We start from the raw sequence: 16,092 nt of genomic DNA on the forward strand, positions 1-16,092 counted from the left end.
GCTAAGTTTTTCTTCGATACTACATAGTCGACTGTAATTACTCCTTTCTTGAGAAATTGTCTCACAAACTGATGTATGAGACTCACGTGTCTCCACTTGCTATTGTAGGTCTTATTTGCAACGTTGTAAAGCTTTACCTGATTGTCACAATTTATCATGACCGGTAGAGATGACTTCTTCCATATGGGAATTTCCTCTAGCAGATTTCTAAGACATTCCACTTCCTTGCTTACATCTGCTAATGCAATTAATTCTGACAACATAGTTAAATCACAAATTATGGTATGCTTCTTTGATCCCCAAGACACAGCAGCAACACTAAAGTGAAAATTCATCCAGTGGTAGATTTTGACTTTGTCCCAATACTATTTCAGGTAACTCCATTATATCTTTCTAATATTGTGGGGTCTCCTTTAAAATGTAGACCATAGTCCATGGTTCCCTTCAGGTATCTTAGCACTTTGGTAATTGCTTTCCAATGCTCTTGTCCTGGATTACTTGTAAATCGACATAATACACTGACAACGTAAGCTATGTTAGGTCTAGTGCAGTGCACAACATACATCAGACTACCTATACACTGCCAAACCTAGAAATGTTAGTGTTTTCTCTTTAAAAGTCATCTCCAATGCAAACCTCAACTAGGATCTCAAAGATGATGTGTCGAGAGTGAAATAGAGATATCTCAAGATGACACTCTATTTCTAGAGTGTCATCTTTAGATATCTCTAATAATCCAACTCATCAATATTCGAATTTCAGCCAATAAAAGTTCAGTCTTCTAAAATTTTAAAATAACTAATAATTGTTTTACAAAAATAACTATATATGCCACATAAGTAAATAAAACAACATTAAAGTTTTACATTTGAGACACAAAGAAATTGTGGATCTCTATTTTTGTCACCTAAAAGTAAGAATCTCAATTAAGACTTGACACATAAGATGAAAATAAATTTTTTTTTTTTTTTTTGAGTTTTGCATTGGATGTACTCTTGTGCTAAGGGCAGAGCTATGTGGAGGCAGCCCTTGAATGCAGCCAGGGGTCGAATTCATCAAACTTGTATCTGCCAATGCAAATGTATGACAAAAATTAGTGCTAGCCAGGGTGGTTTGGTCCCTAGCTCCACCGCACTTCACGGGTTCAACTCCTCTCACCGTCAAATTTAAGTTCTTTTATATTTCATGAATTGATTTCGTATTAACCCCTTATATTATGTATTTTTCACTTTTGGTCCCAATTTATGACTCCTGTTTTTGCACCACATTCTTTCTTTATCCTTTTTTTGGTAAGTCAAATTATACCCATTTCTTTAAGTTCCATCCTATGTTCTAATAATTTCATTGTCCCCAAGTTAGCAATAATCACATACATTATAAACTCTTGATGGTTAATTTTTCTTAAGTTTTTGTTGTTTAAACTATTAACAAAATTTTCACGTAAATCTTATTTCTTCTAATGTGAAATTTTGGAATCACTTGTTTTTTATCGAAAAGATATATATATATATATATATATATATATATATATATATATATATTTATATATGAGAATAATAATCGAAGAAAATATTATACGTGGTAATTTTTTTTATTTCAAATACTACTTATGAGTGCATATACATCGGAATTTTGTTCTCTGACTAATTTTAGGCTAGTCCAAGTTAACATAAAATCCTAACTCCGCCCTTGCTATTATGTACAAATTTAATTAATGGACCAAAATCACTAAACAATATCATGGGTGTCCTACATAATTTATATGATTGTGTGTATTATACAAAGTAGATGTAGTTTTTCTGCTTTTATAATCACTTTAGAGCACCTACAATGGATTTTTTTAGATTCTATCTTTAAAATCATCTCTCAACTTGGAAAGAGAATAACTTTCTGCCTTGTCACTCTCTCGGCTGAATTCCGACAGCAGGATTGTAGTCTTGTAGAAGTGATGACACAACTCAAGGGAGAAAGACCAACTTAGAAATATGATTGTCTATGACCCCTAAAAAAATGATTGTTCATATGATTAGTATATCAATACATAAATACAAAAAGTTTAAGTTTAGATATTTAGTCATTATGGGCATATTTATAACTATTTTTTAAATTTTATAGACATTTCTATTAGACCTGTGTTAAAGAAGGTCTTGTTATAACACTTACATTGGTATATATCCTTATCAATAGAAATTTAACTTTTTGGCCGATTCCATTGTTCAAAATATGAGTTGTGGATAAGAGAGGCAATGTTACCCATTTGTTATTTGTTAACATAATTCTTAGAATATGATTGAAGGACATAAGAGAGGTTGTTAAAGTCTCCAAAAATCATAGACCTACCTATTGCAGCTTCCATTTACATAAATATAATCTGCGCACACTATTATTATCTTGAAGGATGTTTGTCTCTTAAATCCCTCTTAATAGGGCTTGTCGGCTTGTAATTCTTTTCAATCATGGAACATCATTGATTTACACCTTCACCGGGATTGGCTAAGCTTCGTTGCTAAGACGCGGATATTGGTTTTGTCGTTAAAAGATTAAAGACTTAATCGCCTGTTTTGGTGTTATTTCTTTTGTACAATGATTATTTGAATAGAATAATGAAAATTTTGTTATTTTGTTTAATATAGTGATATATAGTTCACATTGTTGTAAAGGTTTACAATGTAGAAGAGACTAGCTCGGAAAAAATGAGAAGAAGTTAATTCTATTAAAGATAGCATTTTAAAATGTTGAAAATAAATTTATAATAATTTGCTTGAAGTGAACATAAAAAGAATATAAAATATGTGCAACTAATGATGTTAATCTGAGCAACAATGTTAAATTAGTTTCAAGGGCATTGAGTTAATTCAAACTACGCCAGAAATAACTTGGTCAAATCCAAATACTAGTTAATTTTTAACCTAAAGTATAAAAATTATTTTCAGTGTGACCCATTCGCACGGCGTGGAACATATCTATGACCATGTACAAAAAAAAACTCTTAAGTTTATCTAATAATAGATGCAAATGTAAAGAGGCCCTTTATTGATGAACAATAGTAACATACAACGGACTTTTCATTTAATGTTCAGAAATAGTCATATTCTTAAGAAGTATTTTCTATACATTTATTGTTTTGTCGTCGTCATCACTGTCTCCCTCTTCATCACCACTTCTACATTTCAAAGCTTTTTCGCAACCTCGAGTGTATCTGTTAGCTGGTTGTTCACCACACATAGGGCCTCTTCCCTTGCACCAGGGATGGTTCCCCGAGTGCAAGGTTGGATAACTGATATACGCACTCTCAACTTCGATAAACATCATCGAACTTACTATCATCATCAGTAAAGTGACAACACACAATACCTTAGTCATCATTGCCATTATATTAATTATTACAAATGTAATAGTTAATAAATGATAACAATGAAAATGATAATAATTTCGAAGATGGCGAAAAAAATCTGGGGAACGATTATTGTATGAAAAGAAGTTATTTGTTCCTGAGATTTAGTGTATAAAAGTTTGGAATTTATAGGGTAAGTGTTCAAATTCCTTATGGTTTAGAATGATTTCAGGAGCTCTTGTGGTCTATCTCTTGCATTTATTTTGCCAATGTTTGTTAAAGAAGAAGAAGCTATTTTTGGGCAGAGCTCTTGTGGTCTATCTCTTCCATTTTTTTTTTTTGTTGAAGTTCAAACTAACTTTTGAGTAAAGTGACAACACCCAATATCTTAGTCATCATTGCCATTATATTAATTATTACAAATGTAATAGTTAATAAATGATAACAATTAAATCTTTCCATTTTTGCTTCTTGTAGTCCATAGGTGGGATGGAAATCAAAAACAGAAGTTGTTTGAACTTCAACAAAAAAAAAAAAACTAAGGGTCTGTTTGATATGTGAGAAAATCATGTGAGAAAATTGATTTTGGTGAGAAAATCGATTTTCCTCTGTTTGATAGCGACAAAATCGTGAGAAAGTCGTTTTCTATCAGAAAAAAAGATGGGAAAATAGGCTCAAAAATTTTCCCATAAAAAAGGTGGGAAAGTTGATTTCCCACCCTCCAAATGAACACGCTCTCTCTCCTCGCGCGATTTTAACTCTCGTTTTCTTTTATCTCACTCTCAGTTTCTCTCTCAATCCTTAACCTCATTTTTAATGGACGTTTATCAGTTTCTCTCTCAATAGTCAATCCCTAACCGAATCACTGAAGTTGAACCCTAAATATATAAAACTGATTGGGTTTCACACATACAAACAAGAAACTGGACAGTGAAGGTGGAGATGAAACAACCATCTTTTACAAATTCATCACTTGGAAGTAATAGTCCAATCATAAGATAAGATACCATCTTTCCATAGCATGAGGCAGGCGTACAGATTCAATAAGGACATGGGTCAAATAAGAGAATGATATGGATCAAACGGATAAAGAAGGGTATGATAAAGAACTCCATCTTTCCATAGGTAGGTTAATTTATTTAGAGATTGATATAACAAAGAAGATGGTGATTTCTTTTCTCTTTTCAATTATGAATAATGGGGCAAATAAGAGAATGACATGGATGAAGAAGGGTATGATAAGGAAGTCCATTGCCATTAGTTTTCATCGTTTCTCTCTCTACAAATCAATTTGGGGAAGATGATGGACAAATGGTTTGGGATTTAGAGATCAAACCGACTAGATTTAGAGAAGAAGCCGACCGGATTGAACCCTAATATCTCCCTCTATTTGTTAATTCAACCCTAGTCTCTCTCTCCTTTTTTGAAGAAACTCTCTCTCGCTCCTTGAGATAACGATTTGGGGAAATAATATGATTTGGGTGAAATAACAAGTTGGGCCAGTCGGACGTGATTTTTTAAAGGCACACCTTGTTTTCTCATTACCCAATCAAACACCAAAAACATGATTCACATAAGAAAGAAAGTAACTTTCTTACTCATAAGAAAGAAAGTGACTTTCTTACCCATCAATTCTCACGTATCAAACGGACCCTAAGGTCAAGTGACAATGGAAGTACCGAGGGGAAACAGGTGCGCCTATAGATTTTTACAATTCAGGAAATTTAAAGTGCTAATAGAAAAAAAAACTATGTACAAGCTTTCTACCACCTATATTCGCGGTTACTAGCACTTACCACTCGTTTTTGGCTCTCGTACCCTCACCTTAAACTTTGTCAGAAAAAATGCAGCTCTCGTAAAACGAACCTCACCTGATAATCGAACCACTCTTTATCTTGCTCTCTCGCTTTAATTGGCTATCACTCTCTCTGTCGCGAATATTCTCTCTTTTTCACCCTCCCTCTGTCGCGATCGTTACAGGAAAACAGTGGTAGAGTTTAAGGTGGTGTACACCTACCGAACATAGTCGAAGTTACCTAGTTCTAAGATTTCGTCCAACAAGCAATATGCCCTACCTCAATAAATTGGGGTCTTGTTGTTCGATATATCGATTTCTTCAGTCTGAGATTTTGTTGGGTTGTAGATAAAATTGTTTCGTGTAGTACCATCGTGGTGTATAATTTTTTTTGAATTTGTTCAGCGTGCTTCGAACCCTTGACTTCTAACATGGAAGACTATACCTCTTACCAATTATTGTGTATAATAATCACTTTAAGGGTTGTGTGTGATCGGGAAACACACCATTTCGCGATGTGATGTGCTAGATGACATGGTCCATCTTTTTTCCCTTCATCACTCCTATACAAGGGGTCGGAGATTCTTAAGTTCTCACTTGTCTTGAAGAGAAATTTGAAGAGAATTGTGAAGAGTTTCCAAGGAGAGAAAAACAAAATTTGAACGATTTGAATTAATATTAAAAAAAGAGAAAAGAAAATACAAACATCCACCAGAGCCCAAAAGAAACAAAAAACGGGGGTAAGGACAGGTCAAAACCCCCGGACTCGACCCACCAAAGAAGGGGGCACCAAAACAACTAACATACCCACTCCTACCGTCCGAGGAGGGTGGCATCGGGCTAAGCCCGCAGAGGAGCCCCCCTAACCCTAAGCCCTGGCTGGGGTCACCTTATTCCCGCGCGCAACGCCACCCACTGAAGCTCTGGAAAGACCATACAAAATAGCCAACCACTCCCACAACACCCGCTACCACCTCCCTGCCATCGACCACACATCAAGCCCTCATGGCAACCCAAGCAATACCCATAAAGAGAATACATCAAAAACTTAGAACCCCAGGACAACTCAGACACGACACCGAACTCTGCGAAGTGACTCTATGTCCCCCATGCCTTGCATAGATGGGATATATGTGGGAGGCTGTGCCAGGACACATCTCACCTTTTCACCATCCCCTTTTCCTGTCTACATCATGTTCCCCTGAATGACGTCACACATAAGATGATTCAGAGAAGCCCAACCTTCATTGGAACTAGCCGCCGGAAAGCGGACGAAATTGTCGTCGTTCTCCCCTGCTCCCATTCTATGTGCCCAGACATATTTTCCCTTCTCGTTAACCATGCTCTCCCACAACCACAGATTCGAGCCTTCTCTGATGTGCACCACCACCACTTCCCGCACCATAACCACCACCAGCAGCTCCACCGGTACCACCACCAGCACCACCGCCGCTGCCGCCACCAATACCAGCCCCATGCTCTCCACCAGCATCATAACCGCCACCAGCACCACCACCAGCTCCACTCCCAGCACCATAACCACCACCATGAGCACCACCATAACCATCACCACTACCTTCACCACCACCGCTTCCGCCTCCACCTCCAAGACCACCACCATGCTCTGCACCAGCACCATATCCTCCACCGCCACCAGTACCACTTCTAGCACCATAACCACCTCCATGCTCCCCTCCAGCACCATATCTTGCTCCACCTCCTCCACCAATCCCTCCTCCATGTGTACCACCATCCCCATAACCAGCACCACCACCAGCCCTATACCTTGATCCATGATCTCCCAAACCAACTCCAGAACCACCACATCCACCTGATCCTCCACTTGAACCATAACCCCTCACCCTAACTTTAGGCTTAACGATTGAAATCCACGATCAAAATCACTTACCCCAATAGAAGCAACAGCAACATCAATCTTGCTAATACCACCAATAAAACCTGGAGATGACAACTCCATGAACCAACAAAATACAACTGAAGCACCAAGAAAGAAACCAGATCTCTCTAACAGGACTCTATGTTTCTACTTTCTTCTCTATCTCTCTCTCTCTCTCTCTCTCTCCCTCTCTCTCTCTCTCTCTCTCTCTCTCTCTTTTGTTTAAATGTTCACCTATAGTCCAGACTGCAGACAATCTCGAGAGAAGTTTTCGCCCTCTCCTCCTCCTCTCTCTCTATGTCCGTGCTAGGTTGATCTATTCTTTTGAACCACATCCGTCTTTAGTTATTATGGCATCACATGTTCCTCCAACTACGAGTGAAAGAGGTAGTAAGCAACAACGAAGAAGAAACGCTTATCTCTTACTAGCACTGAAATTAAGAAATATCCTGGTAAAATTTCGGCCGAAGTATGTGTATGGACATAGGGAGAGAAAGTCTCTCATGTAAGTCTATATACTCTCGTTAGGACTCCATGAGGAGGATCATTTCATTTTACCTCTTTCTCACTTTTCTTCAAGGAGAGAATTTTAGAGGATGATATGAAGGAGCTATGGTGTTCTTGATGTAATTTTTCCATGTTCTTCACATTCTTTGTACATTCTTCATACGTTTTTCGCATATTTATAGAAATGAATTTTGACCTTATTAGTAGTAGTATGAATTATGCAAACGCGTTTTTCATATTTGTAGATTTTGCCATTTAGTAGCAATAGAAATGAACTGATACAAGTTTTTCTCTTGCTTTCTATGTTAGTATAGTGAATCAACAACACTTGCTTAGTAGAAAACCATGTATGTCTTGCTTCCTATGCTAATATAGTGAATTAACACTAGAGAATGGAATCAGTCGTGTCAATGGAAATAGCATGTCGAGCTTCCAACACTTCGACTCCGAGGAAAAAAAATTTAGAGAAAATCTGAACTTCATAGAAGAGGTTAGAGATCAAGCAGATCTTAGAACTTTTCCATACTAAAGCACGGTAGGATGGCAACACGAGAGTGGGAGAACATTCATGATAGGTGAAATTGTCTTGAGATATTTGAGGTTTGTGTAGAAGCCCTCGGCAGGTTAACTATTCCCCAAATGGGAAGGACCATACAAGATAATAAAGATTATATTCCCCGAAACATACATCTAGGAAGACACGGGTGGATATGTCTTGCCTCGACCATGAAATGAAGAGCATCTGAAGAAAGTCTTTGCGAAGGACCGGATAGAAGCCCTCTAAGGTACGCTTACCTTTTGAATTCCTCTTGTAAAGCTAATTTTATGCGACAAGGAATTTTGAGTAAAAATTCTTACGAAATATCCGATATACGTTGAGATTATTTCGGGACTTAAAATTCCTTATCTGTCAAGCCTCTAGAAATTCTATGTTAGCCTGACGAAGGAACTTTCTGGTGATGGGCCTAGAAGGTTACCCTAAAAGGTTTATACCCGCAAGTATACGGACGTCAAGTAGTAATATCCCGGTAAGACCGGGGTCGATTTGCGGAGACTAGTCAAACCTATTCTAAAACTTAAAACTAGTAAGGTTTTGATTTTTTCGAAATTGGTTTTGTGGTTTTGGTGATAGAATAATAAAGTACTAAAATAACGAAGACAAATGATAACGGTAAACAGATCAATGGGGGAGAGGACCTAAGGTTTCGAATCCATTCTAATCATGGATAAACATCGACTTAAATTTCATATCTTTTATGAATCAAAATATTAAGTTCTTATCAACTCTAACTATTACCTATCAACTAGCAAGTATCCACCATTAAAGAATTTAACCTAAACATGGTGGATCAAGCTTCAAGAAGCATAAGTAATAAAAGAAGAGTCACGATCCAATTATCAACTAACAACTAAGAAGTATTAATCATTAAAGGTGTCATTCTAAATATGATAAATCAACTTAAGAGTATTAACCGATGAAGAAATCATGAACAAAGTCTAATCTATCAAAATAATCGTCTAAGAAATATGCATAATCAGAACTTCATCATAACCCTAGTCCGACCGAATTAGCAATCCATGATCAACGAGATTAAAACAAATATGACAAATAAGAGAGGAAAGGGAAGAACAACTAAACTTCTTTTTGCTGATTTCCTGTCTGGCAGCCAAACGCTTCCCTGGAGAAAATAATTTTCCAGCGTCAATGGAAAATTATTTTCCAGCAACACTTCTTGACCAAACGCGGTCTTCTTCTCCAACAAAATCTCTCTCTCTCTCTCTCTCTACTGTTTCTCTCTTTGTTTCTATTTCAATATGAATCAGCTAACACCAAAAAATCGAAATTGAAGATTGTATTATATAAAGAATTAAATTACAATCCTCTCTCTCTCTCTCTCTATTCAAATCACTCTCACTATCTGTTTGTGTTTCTCAATTTCTACTCTGTTAGTACTCTCTCTCATAAAAAGAACTACACAAGAAGAAGAAAAGAAGATAGATGATTCTCTGATTTAGAAAAGAGGAGATAGAAATACAATTCGGAACTCTCTCTCCCCTTCTCTCTCTAATATTTCTGTTTAATTGAGTTCCAAAGAGGATTTGACCACAAAGATGAGATATCCTTCTCTCCCAAATGACCTCTGTTTTTATAGAAGTAGAAGAAAAATAATTAGAACACAGCTGGTCCTCTTTCCTTCTTCAACCAAACTTTTCTTACTAAAAATCAGCCATCTCTCTTAAAATCTTCTCTCTCTGCTGTTGGAAATATCTTTTGAAATCCTTCTCTGAAAATAGAGATTGAAATTCTCACTAGAATAGGATAAGAAGAGGAGAAATTATACCAATCGGATTCTTCTCTGTCAATATCTCCATAATTTCTATCTGAGCTGTATCAATATATCTCTCGGATTCTCTCCTTTAATCTTTACTGACAAATTTTCCTTCAATCTCTCTAAAATAACAGCACCGAAAAAATCTCTCTAAACTCTTTCTGATTTCTAAAAATTTCCAGCTATCTTTCTTTCTCTCTTTAGAGATTTTATATTCTAAGAAAGAAACAAACAAAGAAACTTTCTCTGTTCATGGAAGTTATCTTCCTTTCAAGAAATATCATAAAACATTTTCTTTCTCTCTCTAGGACTTTAAGAGGATAGAGATAAGATAAAAGAGAAAGTTTCCATGAGTTGTTATTCTCACCAATTTGGAAGGCAATCGTGTACTGGTGGTTAGGGACTGATTCGATGTCTCTCGGAGTATTTGAAGAGAATGAAACGTGCTTTAGATGGATCCATGTATCCCGTTAAATGAACTTATCCGTTAGATCCACTGGATGGAGGGGAGGAGTACGGTAACTCCTACATGCGGGTATACGAGCTCAACCGCTCCAGAAAATCCCGAAGTACAACTGTTGTTAACCGAAAGGAGCCCTCACCTTATCTGGGCCGTCAGATTAGTTTCTCTGTTGCACGCCACGTGTCTTTGACGGCTTGGTCTAATTGATTTTGACCCCGACTTTGACTCGCTCTGTTTTACTTTTTCGGACTCCGATTTCACTTCCGTTTTCGCCTACGAACTCGTCATTGACTCCAGTTTCATCCGAGTATCAATATCGGCCAAAATTACCATAATAACCAATGACCATAATGCGCCCCAACATCTATTTCTCCCGATTTCATCTGTTTTTCAGACTAAACTCCATAAAGACTCCTGAGAAAGAAAATCAAACAAATCATTAGAGTAACCGCTCGAACTGGACTAACTAACCCGAGTTAAGAGATTCAGATGGGGCATTTTCATGTCTCATCATTAGGCCATAACCAGGCACCAAGCCTTGATAGCTTAGCGATGGAAATGCTAAAGCGAGCCACTAAAAAAGCCTGCTAGTCTGAGGATGGAGCTGTCCGGCCATAACCAAACACCATGCCCTGCTAGCTTAGCGATGGAAATGCTAAAGCAATAACCAAACACCGAGAAAAGTCATGCTAGCTTAGCACGAAAATGTTTTAAGCTATCCAGCCATAAAGTTCTGCTCTTTCAAGCACCAAAAGCCTTATGAAAGTAGGGCACAACCCAATGAACTTACAAGTAATGACAGTGAACACTAAAAGTCCGCTATAGATGCTCAAGCAATATCAAACATTGGATCAGGATCCTATGGATCCACTCACTAATTTCATTTTACTATTTTCACTAATTGTTAACGTCTCTCGTCTTATAAATGTGGTGTGCAAGTCATGCAAAGAGAATAGCAATGCGACCACGGCAAAGGACTGGGAAGAACTCTTAGTCGAGAGGTTCAATGTTAGGTCATCATTCACTCCCCAAGGAATCAGAGCTTTTGGATTAGAAATGGAGCTTTGGGATAAGATTACAAGGTCAAAAGAAAGCTTCCAGACTGGAAAATAAAGGGTGAAAGTAGCATTTTCATTCCCTCTAGTCATATCTTTCGGTCGAGTCGACACTCTCTGGTGTAAGCCGTTGTAGGATCCGGTCGTAGTTAGTTGCGAATCATCTGAGTGACTCATCGATCATAGTTGGTTTTTAGTTAGACATTATGATCCCTAAAACGACCAAACTTGATGATCTTCGTCATTTGTCTTATCCAAACAATTGAGCGCATTGTCATCTTGATCGAAGGACATCTCTTTCAAAGAGCACGTTGCAGTGAGCTCTCCATACATTTCAGTTATGGTAAAGAGTAAAGGGACTCGTGTTGAGCCAGATATTGATGCTTTGACCAGTAAAGAAGTGAACAGATTAATGTGAGTCAAACGTGTCGACCCCCACATGTTGACGCCCGCGTGCCCAACGAGCAAACCCTCAATAGAGCTATCAAGGGGTTGGATCCAGTGGAGCTCTACCACCGGAGTACCAACTCTAACCAGAGAGATTGTTGGGAGGTCGACATGAGTTTCCCTGTGCATGTGGATCCCTACGCCGGCCCAAAGGCTCTAAAGGATGGACATTTATGGTTAAAGTTGCAATACTTCTCTGTTTTCGTTGAAATTAACTCGATGCATATTGTCTCGTTAGTACATGGGCAGGCTCCCGACCATGATACTTTATGTCTTTATTGTCTGATGCCCTGCAGGCTCCTGCCCATGATACTTTATTGTCTGATGCCCTAGAGTTGTGCTTTTTATTTTTGGCGTTGTCGATTTCCCATGTGTATAGGGAACCCAATATCGCGGTCTCAACAACAGTATTTCCTCCAGGCTGTTGGAGGGTGAGTAGGTGTCCACCCACAGTCTATCCATGTACACTCTTTTTTCATGCCATGGGGAGAGCCTCCCCGTATTGTGAGGCTTGTTTAGTTTGTTGAAAAGTTAAAAGCACAAAGAGAACTTCGCTGAGAGATAACTTCCATATGTAACAGAAGATAGTCAATTATCACCAAAGTTCCATCTAAATGTAGTTCAGATGTGTTTCTTCTGCCGAGCTAAGAAGCTGATTCAATCCCTGTTTCATTTTGAAATTGTAGTCCTACTATAACAAATTTCATCCCATGACTCAAAAGAAAAAAGAAAATCAATCCTCAATAAACAAGTTTTAATATATTCCAAGCAAGTCAAAAAATCATAGAACACCTACAATGTAGTCAATTAGCTGCGAAATCCCCAGAACGATTTGCTTGTCTGTCCTCATCTTCTCTTCTTGTCGAGGCAGAAGGATTCATCCAAACGTTCGTCATATGTAATTCTGGAATAGTTGGTAAGTGGGGAACTTGAGATTTTATTATTCAGCTTACCTCGATTAGAAGATGGTGTGTCAGATTAAATCATGGTATTGTTCTATGTTTTGTTTCATGTTGTCTAACTGCTCAAGTACATACTCTAACTTCTTGCAACAAATCTCGTTTGATATTCTTGAATTGTAGTCACACTTCTCGAATGGACGATACTCGCACGCACTTTTGATCTCTTCTCGCAGCGTCACTTGGATGTCCTGATACCACAATATAGATTCGTAAGTCGTGATTTGATATTTTGAACTAGATACCGTAGAAAGAATAGAGGACTTCAAGATTAAAAACAAAAGGTTTGCAGTAATTCTTAATCATGACATGAAGATATATTAAACTAGATACTATTGAAAGAAATAGAGTATGAACCTGTAAAATAACACACTTATGAATAGACCATTCAACACACTGAGATGCATTTTAATTATTATTAGTTGGGTGATCTTGCGCCTCCGTTACTCCAAAAGCTAGCTCAAGAGGTGAGGGTTCCCTGATACTTAAGAACAGACCATGTACTCCTTCCACAGACAATGTGGGATTATGCTACAATCTCCTCTTCAGACAAAGGTTTTAACTTCGCTAGACTATTGGGTTGAGACTTATTTGTCTTGGCCTCCAACGCCAGTCTTGGGCTTTGATACCGGTGTTGGGCGGTCTTGGCCTCTCTCACCCCAGAAGTTAGCTCAGAAACGAGGTTTTCCTTCACACTTCTGAACTGGTCAGCTATTGACGTCTGAGCTAGCTTTTGGTGAGAGAGGGCCCAAAGCACTGGACATTATTATTAACCAAATTAAAGAGTTGACTAAAAGAGAAAAGAGATCTTCAGTTAAACTTGATTTAAAACTTCAACTTCCTAATTCTAACGATACAAAATCAGATATATATATATATATATATATATATATATATATATATATATATATATATATATATATATATACATGTAAGAATGCAGGAAAAGCTACCCTTTGTTGTCAAGATTTCAATGAAGAACATGAAACCATGGGTGAGTTAAATATCAGTGCCACAGAGCTTGCTGATGAATCATGGGTTCAAAAATCCATAAGAATGTGTATAGTGTATACTATGAAATACTCACAATATGGTCCCACTGTATGCGACGTTTCTTTCAAATGCATTTAGTGGAACAACAAATACCTGATGTCGGAGTGTCTTTCGGACATTCCACATGAGATTATAAACCAACAAACAGGGAAACTTGTAGGGAAAGACCTCCCGTGAAATTTTTGTTTTTCAATTTTGCCTCTAAAGTAGAAAATGTAAGGGATACAAACAGTGATTAACAAAAGTATAAACTCAAGTAACACATTCAAATGTAACGATAGCTTGTCAATCAGCTGTTTAACCAAAGTTGTTTTCGCCGTCCAGCTGTTACTATATACTAATGTAGAAACTACTCTGCTGTTGGGGATTTAATAGGGCGTTTTCTTTGTGAATAAAACACGTCTGGTGATACAAATACGCTCAAGTATGATCTCCATAAACATACACGTTTTTTGTTTAGAAAAATGGACTTTGTTTAGTTCCTTAAGCTTGGACAAAGATGACATTTTATGCTCAGATGTTAGATACGTAATGTATATTGCGACACATTGGTAACATATAAAAGAAGGTGAATCCCTTCTCTCTGCGAGGTGGTCGGGCAGATCCTACCTCTCTAATAATACATGCTGGCATGCTAGGCCGATGAGTCTCAAGATTCACAAAAGAGAAAACATTTTTTCAAATTTGAAACCATTTGAAATTGGAGTAGGGATCCGTCTCGCAGTGTAATGGGGTAGCAATGGCACACTCGCACTGACAAGTCACCGATACATATAGTGTATTAGAGCCTCATTGGAAGTCACAAATTTCTAGTCGATATTACCTATATGTCATGCATCTACTCGACTGACATACACCCGTACAATATCGGGCATTTAGGATGCCGCCAAATGAATCCATCAATCAAATTACTGGTATTCCTAACCGACAGTTAAGACTTGAAAACCTAATTAAATTAAGACAAAACAAATTTTGAAATAAGAGACAAAACAGAAGAAAACCTTAATTGCTTGCATGAAATCCCGGCAATGGCTGTTAATGATCTCAATTCTAGGACCAGTAGAGTTTGAAAACTCCTCCATCACACCTCCAGCAAGCTCCAAAACCCTAACAATTTTCTGCAAAACCAAACCAATATTCCCCATTACAATGCCTGTTACTATTATTATAACCTTAACTAAAAGAAATTTCCATTCATATTATCTTTCCTACTACCTTCTCGACGTTATGAAGTTTCTGTAAAGATGTATTTTGACCCTGAGAATCCATTGAATTGACAGAATTCACACGACTACCAAATTGAGAAGCCATTTTCTTCAAGTACTCTAGGACAAATAAGTAGTGCATTAGAATTTTATTAAAAATAAGCATTAGAAAGTGTATTAATTGAAATTCAAAAGAAAGGAAATACCCTAAAACCGAAATAATTTGAAGTTCAGAAACAGGTAAGAATAAGATTTGAAACCCATGATCTCAATCAAGAGATGAAACTAAACCCTAGAAACAATAATGAAGGTAATCACAGTAATCAAAATCAAACAATTACTGAAACCCCCACCTTTTCATAATGCAAATTACTGAAACCCCCACCTTTCATTTATAATTACTAAAACCCCCACCTTTTTGAAAATTCCGTCATATTTAACTTTATATTTTTAAATATTACTTTGTTACCCCTCTTACTAAAACCCCCACCTTTTCATAATAAACTTACTAAAACCCCCACCTTTTTCTAAACAGACTTGGCCTCTTACTAAAACCCCCACTTTTCTTTCATCAATTTCTTAATTTCATCAATTTCAAACTAATCATCTTACCTAAATCATAATACACATCAATTTCAGGGTGTTTGAGTAGCTTGAATGGGTTACAAGAGAGAGTATTAAACCCTAGTTTGCATAAACCCTAATTCAAAAAAATTAAACCCTAATTTCAATTCACATCAATTTCAAACCAATCATCTTACCTAAATCATAATACACATCAATTTCAAGCTTGAATGGGCTACAAGAGAGAGAGAGTATTAAACCCTAGTTTGCATAAACCCTAATTCAAAAAAATTAAACACTAATTTCAATTCACATCAATTTCAAACTAATCATCTTACCTAAATCATAATACACATCAATTTCAGGGTGTTTGAGTAACTTGAAAAAGCTACAAGAGAAAGATAGAGATAGATGGAGCACCTGATTAACTCGGTTTGGTCGATTTTGGGCGATTTTGCTCGGTTTGAGTTTCCCTTTCCCTTT

General features: G+C 37.2%; 1 protein-coding gene across 3 annotated transcripts; it reads right to left on the reverse strand.

Annotated features, from left to right (window-relative positions):
* Positions 1 to 12,481: 12,481 nt before the first annotated feature.
* LOC147555944 (mediator of RNA polymerase II transcription subunit 11) lies at positions 12,482 to 16,092 on the reverse strand. Of its 3 annotated transcripts, none has more exons than XM_086663658.1 (4): positions 16,030 to 16,092; positions 15,056 to 15,165; positions 14,842 to 14,958; positions 12,482 to 12,978 (listed from the first exon to the last, which is right to left on the reverse strand). In XM_086663658.1, the coding sequence occupies exons 2-4, from the start codon at positions 15,149 to 15,151 to the stop codon at positions 12,802 to 12,804; spliced, it is 390 nt and encodes a 129-aa protein (XP_086519784.1). In that variant the 5' UTR covers positions 15,152 to 15,165; positions 16,030 to 16,092; the 3' UTR covers positions 12,482 to 12,801. The 3 variants fall into 3 exon arrangements, with proteins under 3 accessions (XP_086519784.1, XP_086519785.1, XP_086519783.1); XM_086663659.1 differs by having other exon boundaries at positions 16,002 to 16,046; XM_086663657.1 differs by lacking the exon at positions 16,030 to 16,092 and having other exon boundaries at positions 15,056 to 15,209.

Source organism: Eschscholzia californica, unplaced genomic scaffold (genome assembly GCF_041429995.1).
Source record: "Eschscholzia californica isolate CP2 unplaced genomic scaffold, dmEscCali1.0.p SCAF_2, whole genome shotgun sequence".
NCBI classification, from domain to species: domain Eukaryota; kingdom Viridiplantae; phylum Streptophyta; class Magnoliopsida; order Ranunculales; family Papaveraceae; genus Eschscholzia; species Eschscholzia californica.

Coding starts and splice junctions, on each gene's coding strand:
- LOC147555944 (XM_086663657.1), bottom strand. CDS start 15,187: ATGCACTACTTATTTGTCCTAGAGTACTTGAAGAAAATGGCTTCTCAA. Junction 14,959..15,055: donor AACTTCATAACGTCGAGAAG/GTAGTAGGAAAG, acceptor TTGGTTTTGCAG/AAAATTGTTAGGGTTTTGGA. Junction 12,979..14,841: donor ATTTCATGCAAGCAATTAAG/GTTTTCTTCTGT, acceptor TTGTGGTATCAG/GACATCCAAGTGACGCTGCG.